Raw genomic sequence first — 13,192 nt, 5'->3', positions numbered from 1 at the left:
AATACTAGTATGAGACATAGGGAAACTATGCCACTCAAACTCCACCCTATCGTATTCTTATATAGCCCAGAGCCTTGCCTTAGGACTACTACATATATGAACCCCTTTCTCCACATGGCACTGACTTAGCCCTAAGCCTCTTACTGTTAGCCTTAGACCTTAGGACAGAGTTCTTAGCTCCTAGCTCTTAGTCGTAGGACCCTTGTCCTGACACACTTTCCAATTGCTTTTTTTCCCCATACAATTGTGAGTGGATGTGTTATATTATCCTAGGAAGGGATGTAAAATTGCCTCAAGAACATCAGGTGCCTTGATGTATCATAACACCCTATTCAGATCTACACAAACCATCAAAGATAAGAGCTACTTAGATAGTTACATTTTGTGGATTGGTTGATACCAAAACTGTAATGGATTTGATTCTTTGTTTCCACTCTTCAAAGTTCTTGTCATTTCCAATAGAGATGATCACTTCCCTGCTTTCTTGAACAATCTCTTTGGAATGTTCCATCAAGTGGGCGTTTTCGAAGACACGCTGATTCCTAGACTTCCAAACTTGCTTGAAGCAGAAGAAGCAGACGATTTGTGTGTAGATAAGGATGGCTTGGTTTTTCCAACTCTTTCCCACCAAGAGTAGGTCATTCCTTAGAAGAATAGGGTCTTCTATATCCATTTACATATTTTAGTCATGAGGCTTCTCATAGGTGGATAATGTTTGAACAAGTGAAGGGATCCTCACTAACCGCCTTGCGAGCCTGAGCATCTATTAGAGCCTATCCATCTGGTTAATAATTGACCTCTATAGACATAGCTCCCCATAGAACCTTACATAGGAAGATCATCATCGCTAAGAGCCATTGAGGGTCCTAAACATTGCTTGCTACCGGCGCCCATTTGGATTTTGGTCAATGCTTCCTCCACAAGTTATTTAGTGGGGAGAATTAGTTTTCTTTGAACACAAGTTTGCAGTAGATTGATTTGGTTTGCGATTTGGTGAAGTTTTGTTGCTTGGCGTAGTGCCAAGCTCTCCAATCTAGATTAGCCTCACAAAGTGGAATAAGCACATTCCTAAGACCTTGGACTGCCCCGTTGATCAGAATTTGTTCAGTTTGTCAAGATTGGGAAGCCAATTGATTGCCTTATTTATATCCCCTACTACCTTCGTTCCAAAAGTGGCTCAAATGTATATCTCCCTTATTGTTGACTTTTTTGGCAACTTCTCTCCAAAATGGATTTAATAGATCACTTCCCACTTTTGAGAGCCAAGGAGACCAATGTTATGGAGTTTTTGAAATATTTGGCTGCATCTCTCCATTCTAGTGTCTTTGATGCTTTGTTACACTTTCATACCGGCTCACTTGTATTACCGCCTAGTTTCAAGTTTGTCCATTGAGGTGCTAGTTGTTTGTGATGGACCTTGAACTCTTTCCACGGTCCCCATGGGAGATTGGCATCACCTTGTCAATCATGTGCCATGTCATGATGGCCCATGCCTGGTCTTGTTTGGCGATTGAGACCATAAATTTAGCACGTTGCGCTTCAATATGTATTGCATGGTCAAGGATTTCAATACCGCCTTGCTCCTTGGGTCTATCAACACACTCCCATTTAGCACAATGTTTTTCCATAGAAATCTTTTCACTGGTCTCAAATATTCATGCCAATTTTTTGAGGAGAGGTCCAATGAAGGACTCATAAATCTCTTTTAGCAGAATCCAGATGATGGCTAGCCATGGCACTAAGAAACATGGGGCGCACATGGGGATGGGTAAGGGGATTGACAATGGAGGAGGGCCAACAGAGATCCCGAGGTGGACAGGTCCCCCCCGTGGCGCCCTTGAGGAACCCGAACTGGAACCACAGCCTCATGCTCCAACGCCTTTTGAGGCTTGGGCTAACCACATCGCCCCCCCATGCGCATGTGAAAGGATTGTATTTTATTTAAAGTTATAAACGATAAAGCTGGACTAGCCTAGAACTAAACCCGGACAAGCCCCCTGTCCGGGTTTAGTTTTAATAGGCCATCTGCGGGACTGATCCTTGACGGTCGCGTGTGGAGCTCCCATCCATTGCTCCCCCCCAAATGTATCGTGTCACGTAGTCATGAGGATGGCCAGTGACAAGCTAACGCTACTTTTTGAGAGCTTTTCTGGTGCCTCTAATTTTTTTAAAGGGAAAATTACCAAAATACCCCTCTAATTTGAGGAAACTCCCAAAATACCCCTCAAATTTCAAAAATTCCCAAAATGGTAGAGGCTGCCACGTGGGTACGTCCAGAGTGCTCGTCAGCTTCCCGTGTGAAAAGGAAAAATAGTAGCAAGCGCAAGGCTTGCATGCAATAGCAAGCGCAGAGGAAGATGGGCGCCGGAGCACAGCTATGAAAAGTTGTGCATGTAGCACAAGGACAAGCTGTCCTCCGTCGTCGTCGTCGTCTTCGATGGCGACGTCATCACGTGCACGTTATAAGGATGACAATCTATTCGAAGATCGAGTTGAGGACATGCAACACGTTTGGAAAGGCTTCAATTGGCATCTCATGCAAGCCTGCAGGTACGTCGAGGATGTTGTTGATCCCATGCTGCACCGCTCACGACGACGTCCTATCAAGAAGAAGATGCCACGAGCTCAAGCTCACCATGCAACTTATGCCTCCTCAGACGATGGATCTATAAGTTCTAGTACCATATTCAATCCACCTTTATGTCTCCATACCCCTCAAAGACAAAACGTTGCAGCCCGTCCAATCGCCAGTTCTGTCGATTGCGATTATATCACAAGTTCTCGAGACGATCGACTGGTTGACATACGTGCAGCAATCGCATACTGCAAGGAGTCGCAGTTGTCCACCACCAACTAGCCAAGCTCAGTTTAATTTGGGTATAGAGTATGTCAAATTGGTCCATGATAGTTTGTAGCATCATTTTATATTTGGCATGCATTGTCTTTGACTCATTTATATTTTGGCATGTCAAAACATGATTTCTGTTGACTATATATGTCTAAATATGGTTGTTCTAAGAGATCTCTTTGTAATCTAATCTTTTTTGGGTATTTTTCTGAATGTGTCCTGAAAAGAGTCTCCAGCTAAGAGTTTGATAGCTCATTGGATACCCTATCCAAATTTTTCATAATTGTACTGCTTTGCTTTCAGGCTTGATAGTAATTAGGTCAAAGATTGTCCTAACCAATTGCAAGGCTTTGGGGTGATAAGATTATTTGTATTTAATCTTGAGACCAACGGTTAAATTTTGAGTGTAGTGCCTATGTGGCACTAGCAAATGCCCTGGATTTGAAGAATCTCAAATTTTTAAGAGCATTCCCTAGTGCCACATGAGCACTAGCCGCTTAAAAATTATCACGATCCACTTGACCTTGAGTCTAGGCACCTACTTAACTCTAGTAATCCTCTTCAATGAAATGCTTGCTTGCTTGGTGGTGTCTAGGTCCTCCAATGCAGAATAGTGTTGCGCGCACTATAAAATAGACCAATGGAGATCTGCTTCAAGACAACTCTCTATGTATCAACACTCCCATGTCATTTGGGACGTTCAACACCACTTCACACTGAGAAGCCGACTCCGATGTAACTTGCCACATCAATACTATGTGTATAGCTATGCTACATAGAGTACGTTAATTACTTATTATTGGAAAAGATTAAGAGAGCTCTATGTGCTTCTTCAAAGGATGAAAGGGTATTTACCTTATTTGGAATCAAATTTTCAAGCTTATGCAAAGGATTTCTTGCTATGGCATTTGTGGGCGTTCAAATTCAGTGGTGGATACGTGCCAAATGTAGGGAAAATATGGCCATGGAAACAATGCATGATCGGTAATCTTTTCAAGGCTTTTTGACAAAGCCATGCCAGTTATCAAGACGCTGATACCTTGTTAAATTTAAGGCCATTTGAGCCTTTACAAGTCCATGAACGTTTTTTGATGCATGCATTTTCTTTCTTGAGATGATCGACCAACTGCACTACAGAGAGAGAATTTTCTTTCAAAAAAGATATTTTATCTTTGTTTATGAAGTTTGGACTTTTTGGAGAGAGGCATACAAGTTTATTGTTTAGTACGTTCAAAACGTTACCAGTATGCACCTAGCTCTCAATTAGATGATTCGTGTGAATTTTATGGTTGATAATACATTTGTGGCTCTTATGAGATGCAAATACATTGTTTTTGTTGTCTTACACATGCCAAAGACAGTGACAAGCACTCATTGCACCTTTTTTTCTACGAGAGCGTGGCTAGTTGATCTTTGGAAGGAAGAGAGAGAGAGAGAGAGAGAGAGCTTGAAATTCATCAAGAACTTGCATTCTTTCTTGAACACACATCACATCTCTAGGTACACACATCGACCGATGCATTTACCGAGCACAATGTAGCATTCCAAGCCACATACCTTTGAGGTGTAACCATAGGTAATTGCATACCTTTTTTGAGAACAGACCCCTCATCTTCGCTTGTTGGACATATCGTAAATCATCAAGAACTTGCATTCTTTCTTGGATACACATCACTCCGTGTACATATCAACCACTACTCAATGTTACATTCCAAGAGAGTAAATTTGGAGGAGAAACCCTCACTTCACAATCACTACTAATATCTAAGTCTTTGTCAACTTTGTGCTTCTAGATCATATCGTGGAAACAATGAAATTCTACATTTAAAAGTGCACCACAATTGGCACGTCTCTCAACCAAAGCATTGAATTTTTCTTCCAAGAACCCTTACTCACCATTGCATCCTACATTTATTTTCTCACGTGAAGCTCTTCTATAGCGCCACATGCCTTTGAGATGTAAGAAAGGGTGATTACATCTCTCGAGGCCGTCCTAGGCAAGGCCAACTACAAGGTGCAAAGTATAGGGGTGTCATAAAGATAGGGTCAAGGATCCTATAAGAAGAGGTGGTTGGATGGAGAACAACATTTCCTTAGTTCCTAGGGCATCTTAGTGGTATGAGAAGTCGATAAAATCTTGCGGACCTATTCTTGATGCAGGAAACCCCACCGGTGCTATTTTTTGAACCAATGCTTTGTTCTTGAAGAAGAAATCCTACATGGGCAGGGTTGCTTATGAGGGAAGCTCGGTCGGCTTTGCATGCAAGCAGCACCGAACAGGTGCACCATAGACTACCATTTTTTTTTTGGTCAAGTCAATGAGGGCTTGTTTGGCTTTTACTTCCGAGTGTGAGCCCAAATTCTTTCTCATGTTGCTCAACAATGCCATAGCCTAGTTGAGCTCGAGAGTTCACAAGAGGGCACTTTGTTATGGGCTTGGACCCTTTTGTGGCAAACCTAGAGGTCAGGGAGTTCTCACATAGGTGTCAAGCCCTCACAAGCTTTAAAAGCTTGTAGCATGTAGGGTTTGAGGCTTTGAGTTTTGGAAGTTTAATCACTTTATCTTTTTTGAAAATTTCTTTGCAGGGAAACCAAACTAGCAAGAGATGCTTCAAATGTATTGACTGATCATTTTTTGAGCTGATGAGTGTGTGATTGTAGGTTGTGCAACATTTTAAGGATAGTGGGAAGTTATTCAGATTTGGTGCCAAGTTTGTGTACTTAGTTCATACCATTGCATGGAATTTCAAACAACATCCCAATTTGATTTAGGGATTGTTTCAACTTTCCAAGGAAGATTCTAATTACATATATGGAAACTTGATTTTATAGCTGCATGTAGCTAAAGCCATGAGTGGGCAAAGTCAAACGAGCTATAATCATTTTCCCATTTCTTTTCACAAGAATCTCATAAGATACTCTTATAGCTTTGAGGGAAAAGGGAGGGAAGGTGGCACGTGGAGGGGAACAGAGAGAAAGGAAGAGTGAGAAAGGTTCCATGTGTTAGTGTCAATAATTTTGTATATTTGGAAAAATGATTTTTCGCCACGCTGCAAATGATCGTGGATAGCTGCCACGAGCTGCAATGGACGATGAAGGAGCAGTAGGAACGCACGTGAGTAAGCAAGGGAAGTGATGACCCACACTCCTGGAAGTAGGAGGGAACCACAAACCAGAGCATGGACGAAGGCCGAGGTGGTCAGAGGTAGCTTTTGCGACAGAGCCCTCGATGGCCCTTTGGTCATCGTGCTAAGCCCACCTCCTTGCTGCCCAACTCTATTAGCGGGAGGCTGAGCAGTGAAACCAGGGGCTTCTCTCTCTCTCTCTCTCTCTCTCTCTCTCTCTCTCCTCTTGATTGTGGGCAGCAGACTCAAGGCCTTGCGCAAAGAGAGTGCTATCTTGTGTGATGCAGTGGAGGTGGGGGCATCACATGTACGCAGTGGAAGATTGGATATGGAGGTAGGGGCCGAAGTCGCCATGGCAGTGGATGGAGGGGCCTCCTCTATCGAGTGTGAGTGGCGAGCACGTCGCTACACATGAACCAAGGAGAATTCAAAATGTTAGCGCCAAAGGAAATCCGATTCATTAATTAATTAATGAAAGGGTCATCGACCCAAATGTATCTATTGCTCAAAAACCTTTCACAGTGTGGTTAGAATTTGACATCTTATTATTAGGTCTCCCCAATCTTAGAGAAAACAAAATTCTTTCAAAACGTTTCAAATGCATACGTGAAGGGTAAGTATAGAAAATGAAAAGCCCCATGTAAATGAAAAGTCGTCGGAAATGACAGTCAAAAGACATTTCATCTCCGTATAAAAAGAGATGGTGGAGTGCACATCATATACATTTGTGTTTTCCTTTTTTTTATAATTTTCCCTTTAGCATTTTCTTAGTGTCATTGCACTAATATGCCCCTCTCTAATCTTTTTTTCATTTCGTTTTGTAGGAATCTCAGTAGATCCTCTTAGACTTTTGAAAGGAAGAGAGAGAGAGAGTGTGAGACGACTGGAATATTTTAGAAAATTTGAAAATTTGAAGGGCATTTTGGGAATTTGTGAGGCCATGATTTGCGTTATGTCGACATTGCGAAAAAGTAGGATCCCGAGGCTATCCAAATCGTCCAATGTCTTTGAGGGTGAAAAAGGTCAACATGATGCCACGTGGAAGAGAGATAGAATGCATCGGGACCTACAAGAGAAAGAGGATATTTTTTTGCTTTATAGGCTGATTGCAAATGGGACTCGGGAGCCGTGGCTGGCAATGCGACGCTGAATAGATTTTTTCATTGTGTGGGCGGCGCATCAGGTCGACTCAAGAGAGGGAAAGAGATCATGGGATACAGCACGTCAGAAGTAGCACAGAGAGATAAAAGATTGTTTTTGTCTTCTGCATCCTCACATTGCAATGGAGTAGAGCATAGGTGAGGGCTACGATCTGTGTGTGTGTGTGTGTGTGTGTGTGTGTTCATGTTGCTGTCTTGCAATGGCGACGTGATTTGACAGGTGGAAGGGATGCCACTTATGTATGAAGGGAACCATGTGCAGGTGGTTTTGCGCAGCGAGGGGATCCGAAGGGGCCGAGCACCCTGCAGAGGGAGGGTGGCGAGCCTTGTGTCAGGATGGGCGAGGGGGGCAGGGGGGGGGGGGGGGGGGGGGGTGGGAAGATAGGAGAGAACTCTAGAGCTACAGGAATGCATTGGGCTCTTGAGTGGCGGGCAAAGAGGAGCTATCGAGTTCCCTTGCATCGCGGCGACTAGCCCTGAGACTTTTTTGCATTGAGACGAGACAACAGAGTAGCAAAATTAAAGCCATGCAAAAATCTTTATGTGTTGACGTCGTAGGTGAGCAATGGTGTGTGTGAGAGGTAAGGCAGATAGACAGGGAGCCCTGTTGTGCCAGGGCGGTAGTGGATGCAGAGCAAGGCCAAGGATGACCCTTCATTCATGCGAACAAAGATCGAGGTGGAACACTATGCAGACCCGTCATGTGGTCGACGAAGGCGAGGAGAGAGACGCGTTTATTTTTTTTGCCTACACTATCAAGATTGAATTGAGCCGGGTGCCGATCCACCCTGTCAAAAATCAAGATGGTGTTGCTCTGATGAGAGAGAGAAACCCAACGATGGGCACCAACAATTGGGTGTCAAGGTGAAGGAAGATGACGATGGCTAGTGGGGGCAGACCATGGGTCATGGGAATAACCTCTTCGGCGTTGTGTAAGATTAGAAAAGCTTAGAAAAGTTTATACGGATGGAATCCTCGTGACAAATTAATTAATAAACTTCAAATGGACCCGTATTACTACTACTATGTAGTGTCCTTGCACTACTTATGTAGTGAATATTTTTGTTTTGAAGCCATTATGAATATTTTGTTTTGACATCTTATTAGTAGATGATGGGGTTCTTGTAAATTGGTATTTGCACAAGGTGCTGACGGTGATGGAACATCCTCATCTGTGTTCTTTTCTAGCAAGGACTCGATGGCAAGCAAAGAATTTCAAAGGGACAAGTTTTTTTACAAGAACTTGAAGGAATATGTCCCCTCAATTTTGCAAAGCTGGTGAATTAAGGGGGATCTTCAGAGATCCCTTCCATCGCTTTGAAGTGAAAAGGCTGCGACCTGCCACGCGGAGGAGAGAGAAAAAGGGATGCCATTTGTGTCGGCCACGACGCAGGAGAGAGAGAGAGAGAGAGAGAGAGAGAGAGAGATTTTGTTATGGGTGTCGCGTTCAGCCAGGGATTATTGCAAATGCATGGAAACTGAAGGCGAGGAGCAGTGCAAACAAGGTCGACGACGTCGTAGTCCAGTGGATGAAAAGGGGCATTGGTTCGCGGTGGTGTTCAAGCTCAAGGCCAGGTTGACACGGGCGTGACGAGGGGGAAACATGTTTTTTTTTTTATTGATCGGGCTGCAGGTCAGTCGCCCAAGCGGTTTAGCCTTGGGTGTTGCAAGGCTGGTGCATGCAATGCATGGGAGACAATTGACAAACTGGGAGCTAGAGTAGAAGTAGGCTCAACCGTGCAAGCCTGGTTGTAGCCAAAGAGAAGTAGCTCCAAAAGTTCTCTTGGCCGAAGCAGCCCATCACGTTCAAGGTGGAAGGTGAGGGTAGTTGCAATGCACTGTGCGTGCCGGACGATCTTGTGGCCCGCTAGAGGTCGAAGTAGCAATGCACGAAGAGAGTCAGGGAGAGAGGGGGGTGGGGAGAATGGCATGACGAGACGAGCGGGCATTTTGCCACCATTCTGAGGCTGATCGTGTAGAGCAAGGCATTGACGTGCAGACTAGCGGCTCACAGAGAGGAAGGCTACAGACATGGGAACTGCGAAGAACTTTGAGACTTTTGCATTTGGGAAGCGAGAGAGGGAATCTCTCGCTCTAATGTGTTTAAAAGAACTTGAAGGATTAGGTCTGCCCAATCTATGACATCTATGGGAATGTGAAAATTATTTAATGTCCAAATTATTTAACAAGAACCTGAAGGATAATCTATGACATCTAAGGGAATGTGAAAATTATTTAATCTATGACATCTACGGGAATGTGAAAATTATTTAATCTATGACATCTACGGCAGTCTATGTTCTCCTCTATAGTTTATAGAAAGAGTGGTTTTGATTTCAATAGACATCTTGCTTCAATAAGATGCTGTTTACCATGCCCTATTCTATTCTCTATGGGCACCCTAATATAGGTTTAGCCTTTAAGAAAAAATGGTGCTTTATTCTCTACAAGTATCCTTTTTATTTGGCAAGAGTCTGTAGGCTTAGTTAGTTCCAAATGATGTTAACTTTGGGGACATTGCTAGTGACTTTTATTTTATTTTATTTTTTAAAACTCTCTAATGCTTCACATCAGCTAGTTTTATGGGATTCCACCCACACACCCACTCTTGTGTGTCACAGAGGTTGAACCATAGTGGGCACACTTAGAGCCCCTTCCCTTAACCACTAGGCCAACTCTCCTTGACTATTTATTTTAACTTGTGGCCTATTTGTGGGAACTAGGTCAATTTTTTTGGTAATCAAAGTTGTTGTTTACTTATCTATACTTTGGGTCCAGCTTGTCTAGGTCTATATTTATCTTCTTGCATTTACTAGTGTGTTTCTTGTATACAACTGCATCATAGGTAAAACTAGCTTATATGCAACACCTAGTGAAGGTGGCAACAATAACAACTAGGGGAGGGCATTGACACTTACTTGCCTTCCAAACTACTGGAACTATGTTGTGATAAAGAGTTTTGGTGGATGATGGTGCTAGATAATAGTTCTCACTTCTTGAACAGCAGGTTGTTGTGGTGCTGAGATTGCTTAGTGGACTATTATGGAAAAAAATTTGGTTATCTTCTTGCATTTACTAGTGTGTTTCTTGTATACAACTGCATCATAGATAAAACTAGCTATGCAACACCTAGTGTAGGTGGCAACAATAACAACTAGGGGAGGGCATTGACGCCTACTTGCCTTCCAAACTACTGGAAATATGTTGTGATAAAAAGTTTTGGTGGGTGATGGTGCTAGATAATAGTTCTCACTTCTTGAACATTAGGTTGTTGTGGTGCTGAGATTGCTTAGTGGACTATTATGGAAAAAAATTTGGTTGCGAACTTTCACGACACCCTCTTTTCAAATTAAGTATAAACTTTGTACATGCATACAAATAATGTTTTGAACTGTGGTTTTGACTCTTTAACAAGTTTAAATTTGTCACATCATTGGATTGGGTTCTTATAGCTTACAGACACACACACATGCACATGCGCATGTCATTGTGTTCACTAGTAGATCTAATGAGGACCCTCCCAACCAACCATACAAAGAAGGGACTTCTCTTGGGCAATTAGGGCCTTCTAAAGCCTTGGCTGTAGAGAGTCATTATTATCAATTACATTAAGATCTTATCTTCTCAATCCCTCTCTCTCTCTCTCTCTCTCTCTCTCAAAGTGAGCATTACAAGCTACCTGCAAATTGTGGTGATGATGGACCTTAGGAAGGTGATATCCGGGAGTAACCTTGCCAACCATATAAAAGGAGGGAGAGGTGAGCGCCATGGTGAGCCCCTCTAGAGCTCATTTAGTCCTTCATTGTGCATTTTCTATGTGTTGTTCTCAAATTTTTTTGTGAGGATTGCTCTGTCAAGTTTGCCATGACTAAGAGTTCAAAGAAAAGGCCAAAGAGGAAGTGAATACTTTGTAGGTAGTTGAAATTTACTCAAAATATATTTCCTTTGAGTATTTTTAACCTTTGGTAGTCCAAAACTACTGGTCATTTTCATATACCTGAAACTCTTTAAAGTTATGGTTGAGGTTGGCCCTATTTGGGGACCTATGCAACTAAGGGGCAGAGCTTATATTTTTCCTAACCGAAGAAAATAAGGGCAAACTTGAAATTCTACTGGTTTTTAGGTCAAATTTTGAAGCTTTTGCCGGTATTTACACTAAAACTTGTGTAAATTTGCCGGTTTTCTTTAGGGCAAGCTCAAAATCTAACCGGGACTTTATGATTTTAGCTGGTTAAAATACATTGTACCCCGGTTTTTTTCTAACACTGCTAACGGGAGGTGTTTTGACTTTTGCATTTTATTGTTTTTTTTTTTCTGTAGTATCTGGCAATGACCCATATGGATTTGATCTAGATTTGTTTGATAGATTTAAGAGAACATGTGCTAAAATCCTCAAGCTTTCCACACACAAAGACACACATGCACATAAACCTAGTCAAGATGTTGAAAGCAAATAAAAGAACAAGACTTAGACAAGATAATGCACACATCATAGCATAAGAGAAGGAGAGGGAGATTCTTGTACATCAATGTCCTAAAGTGATAGCTCCCAAACTCCAAGATGGAGTCAAGTATTTATTTACTTTATTAAAACTAAGTTGGTGCCCAAAATTAATGGCCCCTCTTTAATTTGAGTTCTCATGGGTAGTTCCTAGGGGATTTAATTGCTATATGAAAAAGGGAATGCCACCTGTGAACAAAAAAACTATGAAAATCCATATTTACAAATTGTATAAGGTAAATAAGATCCTCCTTTTTATGCTTAGATGATTTTCAATTTAAAATATATATTATACCCCTAACTTATCAAACAAAATTTGGACTCAAATTACCTTGCATAACAAGACAAATCAAAGAGAGCGTCCTTCTGCCTACGCACGTGCGTGCACACACACACACACACACACATTTTATGTTGGTTGACCCATGATTATTATAAGAAGCATAAATATACAATGGCTTGACCATCATGCTACTAACCTGAGAACCCCAAATACTACTCACTAGCCCACATTATATGATGCAAATTACTCTTGTCTTTAAAAATACCCAGTCCACAGGCAACATCACACCCCTGAGGAGTTTCTAGTGGTTTGAAGCCCTGAGTATAGAGGACTCAACCAGTTATGCTCTTTCTACTTTCGGTGAAGATTTCACTATTGCTATCTTCTAATGTGGTCTACCCATGTTGTGTACTTTGTTGTACAACATTAGATGCTATGGTTATCAATTGTCTTTCCAATGTACGGTTATTTGGTTTGTAATGCAACACTTTCCTTTACATTCCCAACTAACAAAGCATCTGAGAACTTGTTTTGATAGTCAAAAGATTTTGATCACTTTAAATGCCTCCACATACCCATATAACGGAGTTGTTATAATTTTGCACAGAGTTGTTATAATTGTGCCTCTTGGCCTTTATGACAGGGATATTTCCCTAAATACATACTCATACATATAAAGCTAACATTTGTGAAAATTGGCATTTCTTGGAGGCTGAGATTGGATGACACTTTTTACCCATATGGCGTATTGATGATACATAAATATATGGGTTGATATATATCACTAATGGAGATAACAAAAGCCTTAAACACCCGCCTTAATCATCCCTTATATGTAGAATTAGTTGTAGCTCGATAACATATGATGTTCATTAAATTTTGATAGGAATTGACTCTACGGTATCCGGTGTAAGAACACACATCTAGTTTTGAACAGTCTGATATAGAGAAGTTAATGGATATTTCTCATCTTTGAAGTAACGAATTATTAGCATTATCACTCTAAGCATGTGAGACCATGGATCATGGAATAGGCATTGCATGAAGCAATGCAGTAACAATGCACCAATGCACTGTGGGAAGGACCCCTAGGGATTGATTAGAAATGAGCTAGACCCCTAGCACTTTAAAACCATATGATTATGCTTTAATGCACTGAGTGCATGCCTTGCCACTTTACCACCATACGCCTCTCTCTTACTGGATTGAATGCATTTCTCTAATACATGTTGTTGTGTATATAAAGTTCTACAACACTGGCACAAACAATTGCAC

General features: G+C 41.8%; 1 protein-coding gene across 1 annotated transcript; it reads left to right on the top strand.

Annotated features, from left to right (window-relative positions):
• Positions 1 to 1,758: 1,758 nt before the first annotated feature.
• LOC147423024 (uncharacterized) lies at positions 1,759 to 3,020 on the top strand. Its single transcript, XM_086501439.1, has 2 exons — positions 1,759 to 1,932; positions 2,318 to 3,020. The coding sequence occupies exons 1-2, from the start codon at positions 1,759 to 1,761 to the stop codon at positions 2,855 to 2,857; spliced, it is 714 nt and encodes a 237-aa protein (XP_086357565.1). The 3' UTR covers positions 2,858 to 3,020.
• Positions 3,021 to 13,192: the final 10,172 nt, after the last annotated feature.

Source organism: Adiantum capillus-veneris, chromosome 26, assembly GCF_014529385.1.
Source record: "Adiantum capillus-veneris isolate H3 chromosome 26, ASM1452938v2, whole genome shotgun sequence".
Classification (NCBI taxonomy): Eukaryota; Viridiplantae; Streptophyta; class Polypodiopsida; order Polypodiales; family Pteridaceae; genus Adiantum; species Adiantum capillus-veneris.
The sequence above is the reverse complement of the archived record's forward strand: the minus strand, read 5'-3'. Positions and strand labels throughout refer to the sequence as shown.